At 41.8% G+C, this 15,737-nt stretch overlaps 1 protein-coding gene across 1 annotated transcript; it reads left to right on the top strand.

The window, feature by feature from the left end:
- Positions 1 to 8,719: 8,719 nt before the first annotated feature.
- Positions 8,720 to 14,763, top strand: chrm4a (cholinergic receptor, muscarinic 4a). Its single transcript, XM_076143852.1, has 6 exons — positions 8,720 to 9,313; positions 10,587 to 10,741; positions 11,175 to 11,376; positions 11,668 to 11,757; positions 11,859 to 12,128; positions 14,518 to 14,763. The coding sequence occupies exons 1-6, from the start codon at positions 8,843 to 8,845 to the stop codon at positions 14,761 to 14,763; spliced, it is 1,434 nt and encodes a 477-aa protein (XP_075999967.1). The 5' UTR covers positions 8,720 to 8,842.
- Positions 14,764 to 15,737: the final 974 nt, after the last annotated feature.

Genomic DNA, 15,737 nt, shown 5'->3' with positions numbered 1-15,737 from the left:
CACAGAAAATGACCACAATTTAGTAAAACTTCAGTACAATATTTCCGATATTTATTTAGACAGATTTAGACAGGAGCAGTGAGAACACAAATGTTTTGTTAACATAGTTGTTTCCAGTGTCAGAGTAATTGTGAGCTTTGCTGTGTTTCTGTGAAGTGTTTATAAGGAGTAATAGGCATGAATAACGAGCCACAAATACAAGCAAGCTTTTTAGGACTTACCATGATCACCTCCTTACTGACAACCCAACAAACTTTTGCAATGTCCGGATTAGTCAGCGTTTCTCATGGTTTCACTTTTGTTTTGGTCCCAGACACACTTATTCACGGAGCTTTATTCTCTTATACAGTCTTCAATGCAGTGAGTGGAGGCTCGGGTGTGTTTGTGGGTCTGTATTCTCATTACACAGCCATGGCGCAGGTTTGTTTACACCGTAAGCTGATCTAACCCATCAATTCCAAAACAATACAGCAAGAACAACTCACAGAGGGGCAATACCTGAACAGACACTGCGCCAATCTGACATATCCATTACTCAGATATACAGTACAAATGTAAATATGAAGATATTTTCAGGTCAAAAAGTTACATCAAGCATTTTTAAGTATTGAAAGATAAATCAGTTCTTCTTCTTCACTGTGGCATGTGTACCTTATGATACTGAGACAGAATACAAATCTGTTTCCCCAGCCAACACTTAACACATCTCCAAGACAATTCACGGCATGGTTACTAAGCTTACCAATCACTTCAATCAAACCTTTTCTACTTTATTTAGAAGATGACCTCTTGAAAACTTCATGTCCTCAACAAACAAAAATATGACGCAATCACACATCTATTAATTAAAGGGCCTGTGATGAGGGTACATTAAAGCAAGCCGAGTCGTGATTCAGCCAATCACCGCTCATGTTCAACTCAGTGGTAATGAATATTCATGCAAATATTAATACTCTGCTCAGCCAATCACTTAGTTTCATTTGAATATTCATGAACCAACGGAGAAAAGTGTGATGCTGTTGTTGAAAGCACAAAGTGTCCCAAATCACGTTGAGTGAGTTATTCTTACTGTTACTCTGCAGCATTGGTTTGGATGATGGATGGATTTTATGTCACAAATATCTCCCTGCTGTATTGATTATGCCTCTGTTGTCTGAGAGACAATCACAATGCAGCTGGACTGAATTTACATGAGATTCTGAATCAATTCAACAGAGCGAAAGTGAGAGGATTGTTCACTCTTTCTGGATTTGTATGCCGATACTTTGCCAGATATGTACAATCATCCCAGCTATACAAAGAAAGCAGGAGAAGTGAGAGCCAGCGTATCTGTTACACATTCCGGCTGTTCCTCCTCTTCCTCGCCACCTCGTCCCTCTGACAGCAGGCAGCTACAGTGACAGGATGCTGTTTGACAGTGTACATGTGTTGAGTGGTGATAGTGTACAGTTACCCAGTGAGCCACACTGACAGCATGAGGTGTTACAAGACAACACACTGTTAATGAAATCAGTGATTTCAAATTTTACAGTTTAAGCCTTAAATAAGAGACATTTGAAAAAAGAAAGGTTTCAGTTCATTTTACACAGCAGATAAGTTAGGTAACTAAGGAATATGCTTAGCAACTCTAATGAGATGAATATTTTAAAAGTGTACTGGCTTCAAGTTTTATGTTAATTGTATGTGTGAGTGCATGTGTGTGCATATGTTAGAGAGATATAAATGTTGCAACAGTGTGCTGTCTTTACTGTTGACTCTCTGAGTGTGTTGTGATGATGAAATCCATCGTAATGTGCCGTTCTTTTGTATATCTCATGGACAACATGCAGAAGTAGAACTTTCAGGGTAAGAAGACATCTGACAGGACACAAAGTGATTCAGGCTCAGCTTTGGGCCCCAGTGTGCTTCAAAAGATGAACAAGCACATAGATGAAAGTATTCTCCCTAACATCATCGTCTTTGGACTTGTTTTCTTCTGACATCTCCACGGAGGTTGTATTCAGAAAAAATGTCACAGGATTCATTGCATCATTCCTGTGCGGCCAGTGAACAGAATTCGACCAGCCAAATCACATTTGAGCCAATCAGGACCATATGGCCTCAGAAATGGGGAGCAGGGGTCCTGCACAAAGAGCCAGAGTCTCTGTGAAAGTATCAGAGCTCACAAGAAATTCACTCATGGCTCTCAGTTGCTGCCCCCTTTATAACTGACTGTAATGTAATAAACTGCTGTGAATTAACTCATTTAATTTCAATGAATCAATGCGAATGACTGATGAAACAGCTGAAACATACCTGTTTCTGTCAGGTACGTTTGTCTTTTCTATTTACAGAAATGAAACAAAAGCTTTAGTCGTGATTCAGTCAGGATTAAGTACAGCTCCCTGCCATGTTATCTGCTGCCACCAAGATATAACCACAATTGTGTGTGTGTGTGTGTGTGTGAGCTTGCAGTCAAAGACAAAAGTGAAAGCAGTAAGACTTCTATCCTGCAGTAACTCATTTGATCCGGGCTACGCCTGGAGAGAGTCGTGCATTTTAACAAGCCGCCGCGCAGTCTGAGTCCACGATTTTCTGACCTAATTACATGCTTAACAATCCTTCCTTAATCCTATCATCCGTTCTCTCTGCATAACCAGCCATAATTAACGGAAGTCACTGGCAATTGGAGTTATTTAAAGGAATTATCCTGAAACAGCTGAATTCATAAAAGCTTTTGTGTTTTCACATGAAGTTTTCCACTGTTGCCTGATACATTTGCTCGACTTCGGTAGTTAATGTGTCAGATTGAGCTAGACGTGTGCCAGTGTGTCTACGGTGCACGTCTAAATATGAAAACGCACTCTGGATTGGATAATGTGTTTGTGGACTGCAATTGCGTATGACTGTGTGGGCGCACACGTGTTTGTGGTTAATTACTGCACTAAACATGATGATTATCCCTCATTACTGCCTGTAGTCACATTTTGTCTGTCAATTATCCTCTGTGTGTGTATGTGTGTACAGAGTATTCCTTTTATTCATCAGCTGTATCCCAATCCATCTCTGATCTGTGTTTTCCATACATTATCAGCTCCATTAACCTGCAGTTCAGCAGTTAGAAGCATCCATTAAAAATTCCATGTTGCCCGGATAAAGAGAACAAAGCCTGAAGCCCAGTGGAATTCCGTGTTTTCCAGTTGTTTTTAATCCTTTCTACAGGCCCTTTTGCACTACAAGAACATCTTCAGGAAGTTTCACAATAAGGAATCACAATCCCCAGAGGATAACCCACTGGCTTTATTGACCGTATAGCCTTTGGTCAGACATTATCCTGGGGCAAACATCACATTTTTAGTCACACTAAGGCGTAAGAATAGCAAACCATTTAATATTTCAAAAGAATACCTTCCTCTACCTTTTCCAAATGAATTGTGGCGGCTGCTCTAGGAGTGTATCACTGTCAGAGAGCGGTGGCATGTTCCTGACAGAACAGGAAACACATGCATGATTCAAACACGGGAGATACATCGCATACATGTTTAAACACTCTCTGCCTTCCTCGTCTGTGTGTGATATACGTGTGCATCCATGTGATATGTATGGTCATGTGATGGTGAGGGTTTTGGGCTATGATGCAATATGTATGCACTGCTCTGATGAAGACTGCAGTATATTCATATGTATGCTACTGTGGTGAGACATACATGCAGTTTACAGATGTGAACTGGTGGATAACTAATGAGATTATTTACCATCTGAGAATGTCTGACTTGACTTTAAACTTGGCTTGCTACAGTCCAAAAAAGACTTGGACCTTGATGTTGACACCACAGACTTCTTTGGACTCAGAAGGACTTGATGCTATATCTTTCCCCAACCAAAGACTAAACATCAAACATTTTTACAAATATTTTTATAGTCAGATTTGTCCTTCATCGTGTCATTGGCTTTGGTCTAGAGCACAATGACTCAATGAAACTCAGTGTTTGGGGCTTGGTATTGGACTTGACTTGTCACTTGCCCGCTCTAACTTGAGTTTGGACTTGAGATGTGAGTGCCAAGACTTGAGATTTACTTTGGGACCTGCAAAACAATGACTTGGTCCTGCATCTGGTGGGAGATTTATCCATGTGCCTTGAACGCAACAGTAGATCTGCCAGGTATCTACATTTTTAATGAAGCTTGAAATGTTGAAGCTATTTGGCCCAAATGCACCAAGATGTCACTCGTTACAAAAGTCATTTCATATACAAACTCATCCGGTGCCCCATATGCTTGTGCTTCAGAGGTCTCCAGAGAATGATGAAGCACATGTTGGCCAGTCGTGGCCCTTGTTAGCCTAATCATGAGCTTATGTGAGGAGGCAAAAGATGATGGACCCATCTGTGTCCTACATGGATATTTTGGCACGGATCAGTGTCCCGTATCCTGTCTTGTGTACTCTCTCAACCATGAGTAATCATACAAAGTTCTGACAAGTGAAAGTCCTTTACTCACATGGAGACGAAAAAGTAGCCACATTGTGATTTATCCCTGAAATCCCTGAAAGCTGAATTTTTTGTAATGTGTTTATTATGGTCCCTTTGTCATTCAGTGTCTGCTCTTCTTCATTGTCTTTCCTTCCTGCCCAATTACTTGCTCAACCCCGTTTGAGCAGCTTGTCCTCTATCTTTGTGTCCAGCTTTTGTACAGCTAATGCCAACATTCACTGCCTCAAAGCTGCCCGACTGCCAGTTCATTGTTGCATACACAACCAGTCAGGACCTCTTACCACAGGGAGTTTATGCTTTCTATTTATCGCTCAGTCTTTCACTCCGCCAACCAGCATAGAATCTGCATCTGGGTTCAGTTCATCAGATCTGAATTGGAGCCGTCTGGGGAGCCGGCAGATACACATCAACATCTTTGATCTGCCTTCCAGGACCAAGGCTGAGTCAGTGCTCATCAGTTACAGCTCTTCATTGAAATCTTGACTGAACTCTGACAGCACACATCAGTCAGCCTTTGAACATCAAACTAATTAATGTGTTAAACTCACCCTTCTCAGCTGCATCCAACCGGCTTGGTCCCTTAACCAACTCATTCACTGTCCTGCTGCGAAACATGTCCGCTTCCTGCTCAATGCTGGCACAGTGTACAGTATCACGTCATCTTTTTTAGTAGTTTGTGCACAAATTCTCATTACAACCTGATAGGAATCCATAAATTGAGCGGTCTATGAAAAATATTGCATCTTTGTTGGTCCCAGAAAGTACCAGTTATTACCACTAGGGGAGCCATAGCCAAAATGATCAATCACGTCTTGTGTTCTTGATTGGGAAGAAGGACGGAGGTGCAGGAGGTAAGAGTGTAATGAGACCTGCTTTAAGGCCTCGTTGTACTTCAAAAGACATAACATGAAAAGACTAAAGAACAAGCTGGTGAACACGTCCCAGGAGGAAGCTTACAATTAGGGCTGCAGCCAAGAAGTATTTTAATAATCAATTGGTGTGAGATTATTCAATTAGTTCAATAGTACATAAATATTACTTCAATTTTATACATAATTGAATTATCTTTTAAAACAAATTGTTAAATATTCAGAAGATGTGATTTGTTTGGATACAATACAAATGTATTTTTCCCGCCGTTGAAATGAAATGAAACGTCCAGTGCTCACGTTTAACCAATAAAGCAGGTGTAATAAATAAGATAAAATATGAATAAAGGTTTGATAAGGCATTGCAAAAACGAAAACATTATTTTAAACAAAACTGATTCACACATAAGTGGCACTTCTGTATTTACCTTTTTTTGCAAAATTATTATTATTTTAGCTACTTGTGTTTATCCTGAGGTGAGGCATTCAACTCCTCATATTCGTATTTGGTGGCGCCACCTACTGCACAGGAGTGAGCTTATTTGCATAATGTGAGTTAAAGCAGCTGACTTTTGTCGACATTTTCAAAAGTTTGCCCGTGTTTTGCCAAATCTGGCAATGGAAATCCAGCAATTGTCTTCTATCCAAACAGACCCCCCCCCCCCCCCCCCCCCCCCCCCCCCCCCCCCCCGACACACACATTGCCACAAACCCCTCTTATGAACCCCTCGTCTGTGAAAGCTTTTAACTGAGCCACACAGTTATGGGAGCAGCTGCTTTGTTTTCTGCTGAATGAAGAGCTTGTGTGTGAGCTGTACAAGACACACTGCTCCTGCCAGCGCTCTTCATCTCACTGGATCGCTCCCATCAGCTCTATCCCTGAGCCACTAGATGTTGCCTGAGTATCACATTGTAAACACTGTTGCTGAGAATCTTCGTCCCTGCCTTGTGTTAGGTTTAGATCCATTGTCATGCTTATAAAAGGGGGGGGGGGGGATTTGTAAAAAAGCCACTAATGATGCACGCATTTCTCAAAGTAAGTAGAAAAAATGTATTTCCTCTGATTTTGTCCGAGATTTCTTTGAATAATTAAAAACAAATATAATGAGGCTTAGTCAGTATTGTGTCAATGTCAATATTTAGAAATAAAGTTGACATTTCCAGAAAAAGGGACATGTTCCAGCGGCAGCACAGTGTGGTGTGTTTGTCCAGTGAAATGTGGAAAAGCCTCTGTTTGATGTCCGAAAAATGTCAGTCAAACATGAAACGACTCTGCAGCCACAGCGACAAGCACAGAGCCCTGCAAGGACAAAGGGGTTGTTTCCTTCGTAGTGTGAGGGCCGTTGGAGTGGAGGATAAATCGGAGGCTGTAACGAGTCATCATTATCCTCTCAGCCGGTCACATTAATTATCCCATACATGTTTAAACAGCTGTGCCAATCACTGCGCCGCAGTGGTTCACTAAATGGAGAGGAGAGTGCAGAGTGGCTCCTCCACACAGGGAAATAATGGTACTTTCCAGTAGATTGGTGAGACGTGAATTTGAGGCATCAGCCAAAGCCAGATGATGCGACACCTCCATAAACCTGTGCCGTTTTAGTCAAAGTTTACTTTTTCAAGGAAAGATACGAAGAGTTTCAAAGGGTTTACATACATTCTGTAGAGGAGTTGCAGTGCCACATGGCGATCTGTCTCAACCATTTTGGATGGCAGCTGAATCAGAGGGCAGATTCCCCGCAGCCATGTTGTGAAGCTAACAATCTGCTTTTATTTTTGACTTGTTTGGGAATGCACACTAAAGTGGGTGTTAACTACTTCTATGGCTATATATTGGCATAAGGAAGATAGTTGCAAAGTAGGAAATTGGAAAGTTTCAAAGAAGAAAGTTCAGGACAGCTTCACAACACAGAGTTGGATCCAGCAGTTGGCCGGCCTTCACTGGCAGCTTTACTTTCAAGGTTGTAAGTTAATTTGGTTTCGGAAAGACCCTGAGCAAAGGACCCCAGGTGCCTTCTGATCATAACAAATTTAGCTACAAGTAGCTATAATAATAATATACGAGTCTTATGTTGTATTATTCTTTGAAGGCACTTCTGTGGGTGATATGTCTGGATAAGGGTAGAGATCCATTTTATGAGTGGGAGCCATTTTGACTCTATAACGGTGTGTGATGTCATTCACAACTCCTCTATGAGCAGCAACTAATGGCTTAAAGTCTGCCCTCGATTCCAATGTCCAGCTACAACATAGAACATTACATATTGCTCATAAATATATTGACACACACACTTTCACACACACATCCCCTAAAACTACCCTACATCTTCTGCTGCATATATTTATGTATTCCCTGCACTTAAATCATCCATCTGAATCATATCACAGTCAGCCACTCTCTCCAAACTGTACATCTAAACCACAGCCGGAATTGAATGAGTAAGATGGTTATGCATTAATTTCCAATATACATGAAGCTTTGAAGCAGTTCCAGCTGTAAATGCACATGCAGATTACATTTGACTCCCACTCTGTATTAATGTATTAAAAAGATTTAGGCATTTAATTTCAGCCGCAGACATTCGAGGCGTTCAGTGGCTCAGAAGAAGTGAAAAAGGCAACCAGGAGTCAGAATCCCCACAGAAAACCATATTATTAGGTGAAGAATATGAGGATGTTTCTGAAGTGAGGAATAATGCTGACGCTGCTCCCAGGCACAGAGATCTCACTGCTGACAGCTGAGAGAAGACAGAGGTGAAGGAAAGGAACGTTTCACCCTTGCAGCCTCTCGAAACACAAGGAACAAGAGAGAAAAGGTGTCACTGCTCCCGCTCTGCCTCTACAAGTGGTGCGAGTCTGATTGACCACCATGGTGTGGACAAGTACTGATGGATACCTCAGCTGTGTGCTATTTCTGACCATCACATAATGCTGTTTTTGCAGTAAGAATGCAGGGAATATCATAAAAAAATGCAATATTCATTATGACGTGTTATCCCAAGAGCAGGCACCCAATAGCACAAAGCACAAAAACGTAGATCATGAGACGGGTTGATTTTGACAAATTCTGACATTATCTCAGCCAAACGGGTACCAGCCATAACCTTCTTCATGTTTGGGAAAAGGCGGCTCAGCAGGTCAAGCACATGATCACCTATTCAGTCAAGGGTTCTGCAGCTTGCAGACCCTTGGGTACCTGTGGAAGTTGAAGCTCAGAATCCCTGAATCTTAAATGTGAAACACCACAACAATGGTACCTATGGTTACAGACTCAGAACACATCAATCAAGCGGTCGTGACAATTGGGGAATCATTACACCCTGTCATCATAGTAACGCTGCTGCATATTTCTGTTTGTCCCCCCCCCTCCCCCCAGGCTCCTCTGTCAACCAATCAGCTGAGCAGTTGGTCGACGCCTCATGCAACACCACCACCAATGACTCAACACTGTGTTCTCCCGTGGACGATGGCGTGGGTACAGGAAGTCCCTACAAAGCCCTGGAGATGTTTTTCATAGCCTTGGTCACCGGCTCGCTGAGCTTTGTGACCGTCACAGGAAACATCTTAGTCATGCTGTCCATTAAAGTAAACCGACACCTACAAACTGTCAATAACTATTTCTTATTTTCACTGGCATGTGCTGACTTGATCATTGGCGTCTTCAGCATGAATTTGTACAGCGTCTACATCGTTGTTGGCTACTGGCCACTAGGGCCGGTGGTCTGCGATTTGTGGCTAGCTTTAGATTACGTGGTTTCAAATGCGTCAGTGATGAATCTGCTGATCATCAGTTTCGATCGTTACTTCTGCGTGACGAAACCCCTCACGTATCCGGCGAGAAGGACAACAAAGATGGCGGGGTTGATGATCGCAGCGGCTTGGATTTTGTCGTTCATCCTCTGGGCTCCCGCCATCTTGTTCTGGCAGTTCATCGTTGGAGAGCGAACCGTGCCACCTGGAGAGTGTTACATACAGGTACAGCTCTCTCAAAATTACACTCAATCTATACTGATTACATAGGTACACTCAATGCAGAGCAAAAGTAGTTTATTCTCCAATTCCTTCAGCCTATTTTTGTTCTTTGGATGCTAACTGAGCTGTTTTTGGTTGTGCTGTCTCTATCACAAAATGATGAAATCTGACCCATTATCACATTTTCTTGGAGTCTGTGTTGAAGCAATGCACTTCAAAGTGAATTTTGCATCTATGATCCTTTTATGAAATTTTCCCGCCCACCGCTTCATTCTGGTCACCATAGCAATGCATTAGAATATAGATTAGTGTTTTGATCAGCTGCTCACACGAGCTACAGGGAGATGAATAGTAAGATATAGACATAGTAGGAGCTATGAGAATTGTAGATTTGATCTGTTTATCTGTTTCATCCTACAACATCTCTGCATTATCTGTGAAATCTGTTTATCTACTGCGAGAAATCCTGCGATAATTGGCAATACACTGATTCTATGTTTGTACTTGGCTTCACTATCTCCACAGTCTTGTGTTGAGTCTGCGTGGAAGTTCTTTTACCTGTCAAGTGTCTTTTAAATGAGATCCTGTTCATATTTCAAATCATTTAAGATCATTGTTGGCATTACCCTCATCTTTAGACCTTCATCTTGGCTGCCGAACTGTTGTTTTTGCGTTGTGAAACTTCTTGCTGACCTTCCCATTGTTAAATATATATATATATATATAAAGCAAATGAGTTAAGACACAAACGTGGAAAATAATGTTTAGTATATAAGTAAATGAATCACTCTACAGTCCTTTGTTCACCCAGTATCTAAAACTCATGTGCACGGTGTGTTGAGTTGTCTATGCGCGGGTTCTTCTCTGTTTCTATGACAACTGCCAGTTCTGGGAACAAAGCCGACAAAACCTACACAGGATAGTCAGGAAGTGTACTTCTGTGTTCTTCTGTGATGACAAACTGTCTCCTGGAGGAAAAAATGCTGAGGGAATTCCTAATAAACTTTGGAAAAAGCCAAGCTGCTCTGGAGTTTAGCACCTATTGGGTGTATTTTGGAGCGAGCTAAAGATGGAATATATCACAGCCCAGCACTGAGAGGCAGAAATGTCACAGCTACCACTTCAATCCAATCACTGTTGGTGCTCCACTTTACCTGCCTGAGCTCAAACTAATACATTTTCTCAGCAGTAAAGACAGAATTTACACATAGAATGTACATAATATACCTGGTTTATATGCTTTATTTTTTCTTTTAATCTTTCTTCCTTTCTACAGTTCCTCTCTAACCCAGCGGCGACATTTGGTACAGCTATAGCAGCGTTCTACCTTCCTGTTATTATTATGACGGTGCTGTACATCAACATCTCACTGGCCTCCAGGAGCAGAGTGTCCAAACACAAACCAGAGAAGAAGGAGAAGAAGGGTATCAAGTAAGAGCTTCAATACAATCAAATAAACAACATTTCACACAATAGAAATGATGGTAAGTCTTTCTACTGTTGGAAACATTATCAAGGGTTTTACCGCACGATGGAAAATATCAGTAATGACAGAGGCAGAACTCCGGTCCGGGCTGTCATACAACAACATGGGCTTATTTCATATTTCATTCATTCAACTGTGTGCAGCCGCCAGACTGAACAAGTGAAGACGGGAAAGTCACACTGGGCTGGGAAGACTTATTAATTAAAAATTTGCCCCAAGCTCTTTCTGTCTTTTTAAAAAGTAGAAATACAAAAAATAAAAAATAAATGAAACAAATTTGGAAAATAACATTGAAATAAAAACTAATAAAAAGCAACACAACTGACTTGTGGGAGGCCCTCTCCAATCGTCACTCTAATTCTCAGTGTTGCCTTGCAGAACCCCGAGCCTGTTGAAGAGTCACCTGTTAAAGCAGAACAACAACAACGAGAGCAGTCCCCAGGCAAGTCCCAGATCAACTCCCAAACCCAGCGTGGACTCCACCTCCACGGCGCTGGAGGCTGTCAAGAACGGAAGAGCAGAGGGACCAAAGCCGGATCAGCCACAGCCTACGGCACAGCCCAGCCCAGGACTCACTCAGGTACCATACAGTCGGGGAATTTACACTTTTAACTGCCATACCACAGTACTACCATACTACCTCTCCATGTTCCACCCACACATGATAAGCTAAATCAGATGTGTCAGGTGTGTCTAGCCAATCAAGACACTTCACAGAAAATATATTTTCGAGTCCTCAGCTGTAACCAGTTTTGACAGAAATTTAATGCAACATTCCTATAACATTCCCTCAATCAATTTATCTATCCATCCATCTATCCATCTATCTATCCGTCCATCCATCCATCTATCCATCTATCTATCTATCTAGGAAGAGAAGGAGAGCTCAAACGATTCATCCACAGCTTTTATTCCCCACACTGAACCGAAGGACAATCCCAACAAGGAGACAACATCCGAGGTTGGTGCAGAGTTGCATTGAAAAGTTTAGATGCATTAAATCACAGAATCATTTATCAACGTCGTTCACATTATAAATCACAACTGTTTTGCTTTTACCAGGCTGCAGCAAATGCCAATCCAGTTAACGCAACGACAACTAACCCAGCCCTGACCAAGATGAACCCCGGCTCCAAGTGGTCCAAGATAAAGATTGTCACCAAGCAGGCAGGAGATGAGTGCATCACGGCTATAGAGATCATGCCACCTGTGGAGGGCGCAGAGAGACACTCCATCCCCATCAGCCGACCAAGGACAGTTGCAAGGAAGTTTGCAAGCATCGCACGAAGCCAAGTCAAGAGGAAAAGACAGATGGCAGCCAGAGAAAAGAAAGTACGACAGCATGGAAGTGACAAAGGGATGAATGGAGACAGAAACAGCTGTGTGTTTGATGTATAATGGAAATGGTGATGCTGGTATGAGTGATTGGATGTGGTCTGGGTTGCATGTTGTTATAAACACTGCATTATGTATTTTAGCATGAAGGTCCGATGTAGATTAATGCAGCTCTGAGGAAAGACGCCTAGCATAGGATTTTTCCCATTTATTCCCACACAAAGATGGGAAAGGGAATCCATGACAACAGACATCTCATCCCTTTCGCTCTAAATAATAAAACAATTAACATCTAGCGGGGCAGTTATCAGAGTGCATACCTCCGCCAAGGCTGAACAGTACTCCAATTATGACTCCATCTCTCATTGATAAAAAATGTACAGGTTATTGATGGGACCATGATACTTCCCTGGTTCATGTCCAACCTGCCCATCAAGACAATCCATCCTTAACTTTTTGAGTGAACAGTAACAGTTAAGGACTCGGCCACAGATCTGTCTCAACTGAAATTAAAATATATTTTAAAAATTTAAAATCTCAAAGCTATTTTGGTGTGTCCCATTTGGGATGATGGAGATAATCCATGCAGCTGTCCCATCTGGATGTATTTTTGGTTGAGGATCGCTGGATCTTTTATGGATTGCAACGCGTCCACCAACTCCTCAGGACGCCTGCTTAATCTGCTCCATCTTCATAATTTATGCCGCATTAACTTTGAGAGCACTGCATGTTCACCAACAAGTGTCACATGTAGACGAGCACATGGAGTTTGTTTGGTTAATTAATTTGGTTAATTAACAGGAGCCTGGTGCTTGCTGAACATGATTTCAATTAAAATATGGATGAAATGTGAGTAATTGGTTGCAGTCTTGACAAGTGGCAGGGTTTCCCTCAAATTAGGGGTTGGATTCATGCAAAATGAAGTTCTTGTATTCAATTAGCTGGAAGTGAAGGGCGTCATACAGGCTACAGGCAGTTAAGTGTGACAGATACTGGGAGTATCGGCATTAATCAGTTTTTCAGAGATTTCTGAGGTTCTCACCCCCACCACACACATACAGCTACAACGTGTCAGGCTGTTACTTGCCTCCCGCTAAAGCTGCAGCCTTTGTTGTGGTAATTTGTTTTGAGATCTCATCAATTGTTTTCTTGTGTTGAGGATTTGAGAATAGGCCTGTCAGATATTAAGCTCCTGCTTGTCCATCAGTGCATATTTGCTTATAATTAAAGCTCTTTTTTTGCAGGTGTGTGCTGCAAAAGATGCTTTCTGAGGTTCAGAGGCCATATTATTTGAAAACTTTCAGGATTATGCTGTAACTCACTGATCTTAACTGCAGGGACTTCAAAACGTAACTCATAATTCAAAAGTTCATTCTTGAAGGTTTATTACATTACAGTCAGTTATGCAGGGTGCATTTCTTACACCCTTATTTCAGTTTTTAGGGGCAACGGCGTATAACTTCGGTTTGATTTTTCGCTTTGCCCCTGGTTATTTCCTACACTGATATTTCTACTATTATTGTTTTCTTCCTCTAATACACCTGCAACACAAAATTGTCTGTGCCTGTCTGTTCCCATGAACGTGCAGCAAGTGTGTCCTCAGCACACACAAACACATATATACACACAAACACAAGATACAGAGGCAGAACGTTTTTACAAACCATGAAAAGTGTGTTTAGCACAGCTGCCAACATAAATACAGTTGTTTTCCCTAAACAAAAATCCGAAATTACAGCATATCAGTTCAATTGTTTTGCCGACGGCGTCAGGAGTTCAGCTCCTGTATGACAACAAAACAGTCAGTAAAAAAAAAGAATTAGAGTGTTATTTTAGACTTTGCAAATAGCAGTTACACTAAAGTCTTCTCATGCACACAAAACGATTCATCTACATGCTGCAAAAATGATCAAAACTGACTGCAATGATTCATACAGTTTTCCTTCATAAAATTATATACTTTATATATAAATAAAATACTTAATAAATAAATTATCTGCAACTAATTTTACAGACACAGGCCAGATGGAAGATGGTGTATGAAACATTTCATGTACTTGCATTGAAACTGGAATTTTCTTTTTATTTCGTTGCGATTTCAGAATCAATAGGTTGATGGTCAGTGGTCAGGGGAGGAAATAAATACAATTCTCTCTCTCTCTCTCTCTCTCTCTCTCTCTCTCTCTCTCTCTCTCTCTCTCTCTCTCTCTCTCTCTCTCTCTCTCTCTCTCTCTCTCTCTCTCTCTCTCTCTCTCTCTCTCTCTCTCTCTCTCTCTCTCTCTCTCTCTCTCTCTCTCCCTCTCCCTCTCCCTCTCTCTCCCTCTCTCTCCCTCTCTCTCCATCTCTCTCCATCTCTCTCTCCCTCTCTCTCTCTCTCTCCCTCTAGGTGACCAAAACTATCTTTGCCATCCTGCTGGCTTTCATCCTCACATGGACACCGTATAACGTCATGGTGCTGATCTCGACCTTCTGCCAGTCCTGCGTCCCCGACACTGTCTGGGCGATCGGCTACTGGCTGTGTTACGTCAACTCCACCATCAACCCGGCATGTTACGCTCTGTGCAACGCCACGTTCAAAAAGACATTCAAGAATCTGCTGCTGTGCCAGTACAAGAACATAGGCACAAGATGAGATGGAAAGAGAGGAGTGTGGGGGGGATGGATGGGGGTGGGAAAGGGGAAACCAGTGGAACTATGGATCAAGAATGGAGGACAGAGGTGGGGATGATGGAAATGCTGGATTGAAGCGACAAAGGAGACAAGCTGGAGAAGAGGGATAGTTGGAAACATTTGGAGGAAGAGTAATTTCTAAAGGAACAAGGCTGATTTACTCCATGTTAACACATACAACCACCAGGCGTCTCTATCGGAAAATCCTCTCTAAATGCACCAAATTACACACTGGATGGAGAAACATTCCATGCACAAAAGAGAAGGAGGTTTTCTTTCCGCCTGCGCTACTGGAGATAAGGAATAATGTAAGGACACAACAATAATGAAGAGCAACGAGAAGAAGCGGCCTGCCTGGATGGCTGGCTGCTTAGATGGAGGAGAGTCTGAGAAGAGGTATACACCAATGAATGACCAACGCTTGCATTTGCATTGATGAATGAAATGTCTGACTCTAGGTGAATCTGAATACTCTGCTCTGATTGGCTGGATCTGGTACCATATTTTATAGATAAATGCACAGCTCTGGCATAATCGCTGCTCTAAATGAGGGCAAAACAGATGTTCAATTGAAAGATAATAGTCCAAAAATTATGAATAAATCCTTGTATTTTGTTGACATGTGGCCATGACGTAAGCAGTATAATCCATAGCAAAGCAGTTTGATCTGTACGCTTATCAAAATGAAACATAGTGATTCATCAGGGTTTAACCCACACATACAGTAGATCCATAGATTCAGAGCGCACAAAGTCTAGATGGGCACACTCAGTATTGTGAGTCTTGAATTGTGAACCAATCGGAGCACAACTAGTAGGTCAGTAAGTGGTAAACAAACAGACAAAAGGAAGAGCGGAATCTGGAAATGCTTTGCTTTGCAGTTATCATTTACACATTTCCAGCTGCAACACGAAAACATTACAAACGTGTGCTATA

This window comes from Genypterus blacodes, unplaced genomic scaffold (genome assembly GCF_046128005.1).
Source record: "Genypterus blacodes isolate CSIRO-AG114 ecotype Tasmania unplaced genomic scaffold, CSIRO-AGI_Gbla_v1 ptg000027l_1, whole genome shotgun sequence".
NCBI lineage: Eukaryota > Metazoa > Chordata > Actinopteri > Ophidiiformes > Ophidiidae > Genypterus > Genypterus blacodes.
The sequence above is the reverse complement of the archived record's forward strand: the minus strand, read 5'-3'. Positions and strand labels throughout refer to the sequence as shown.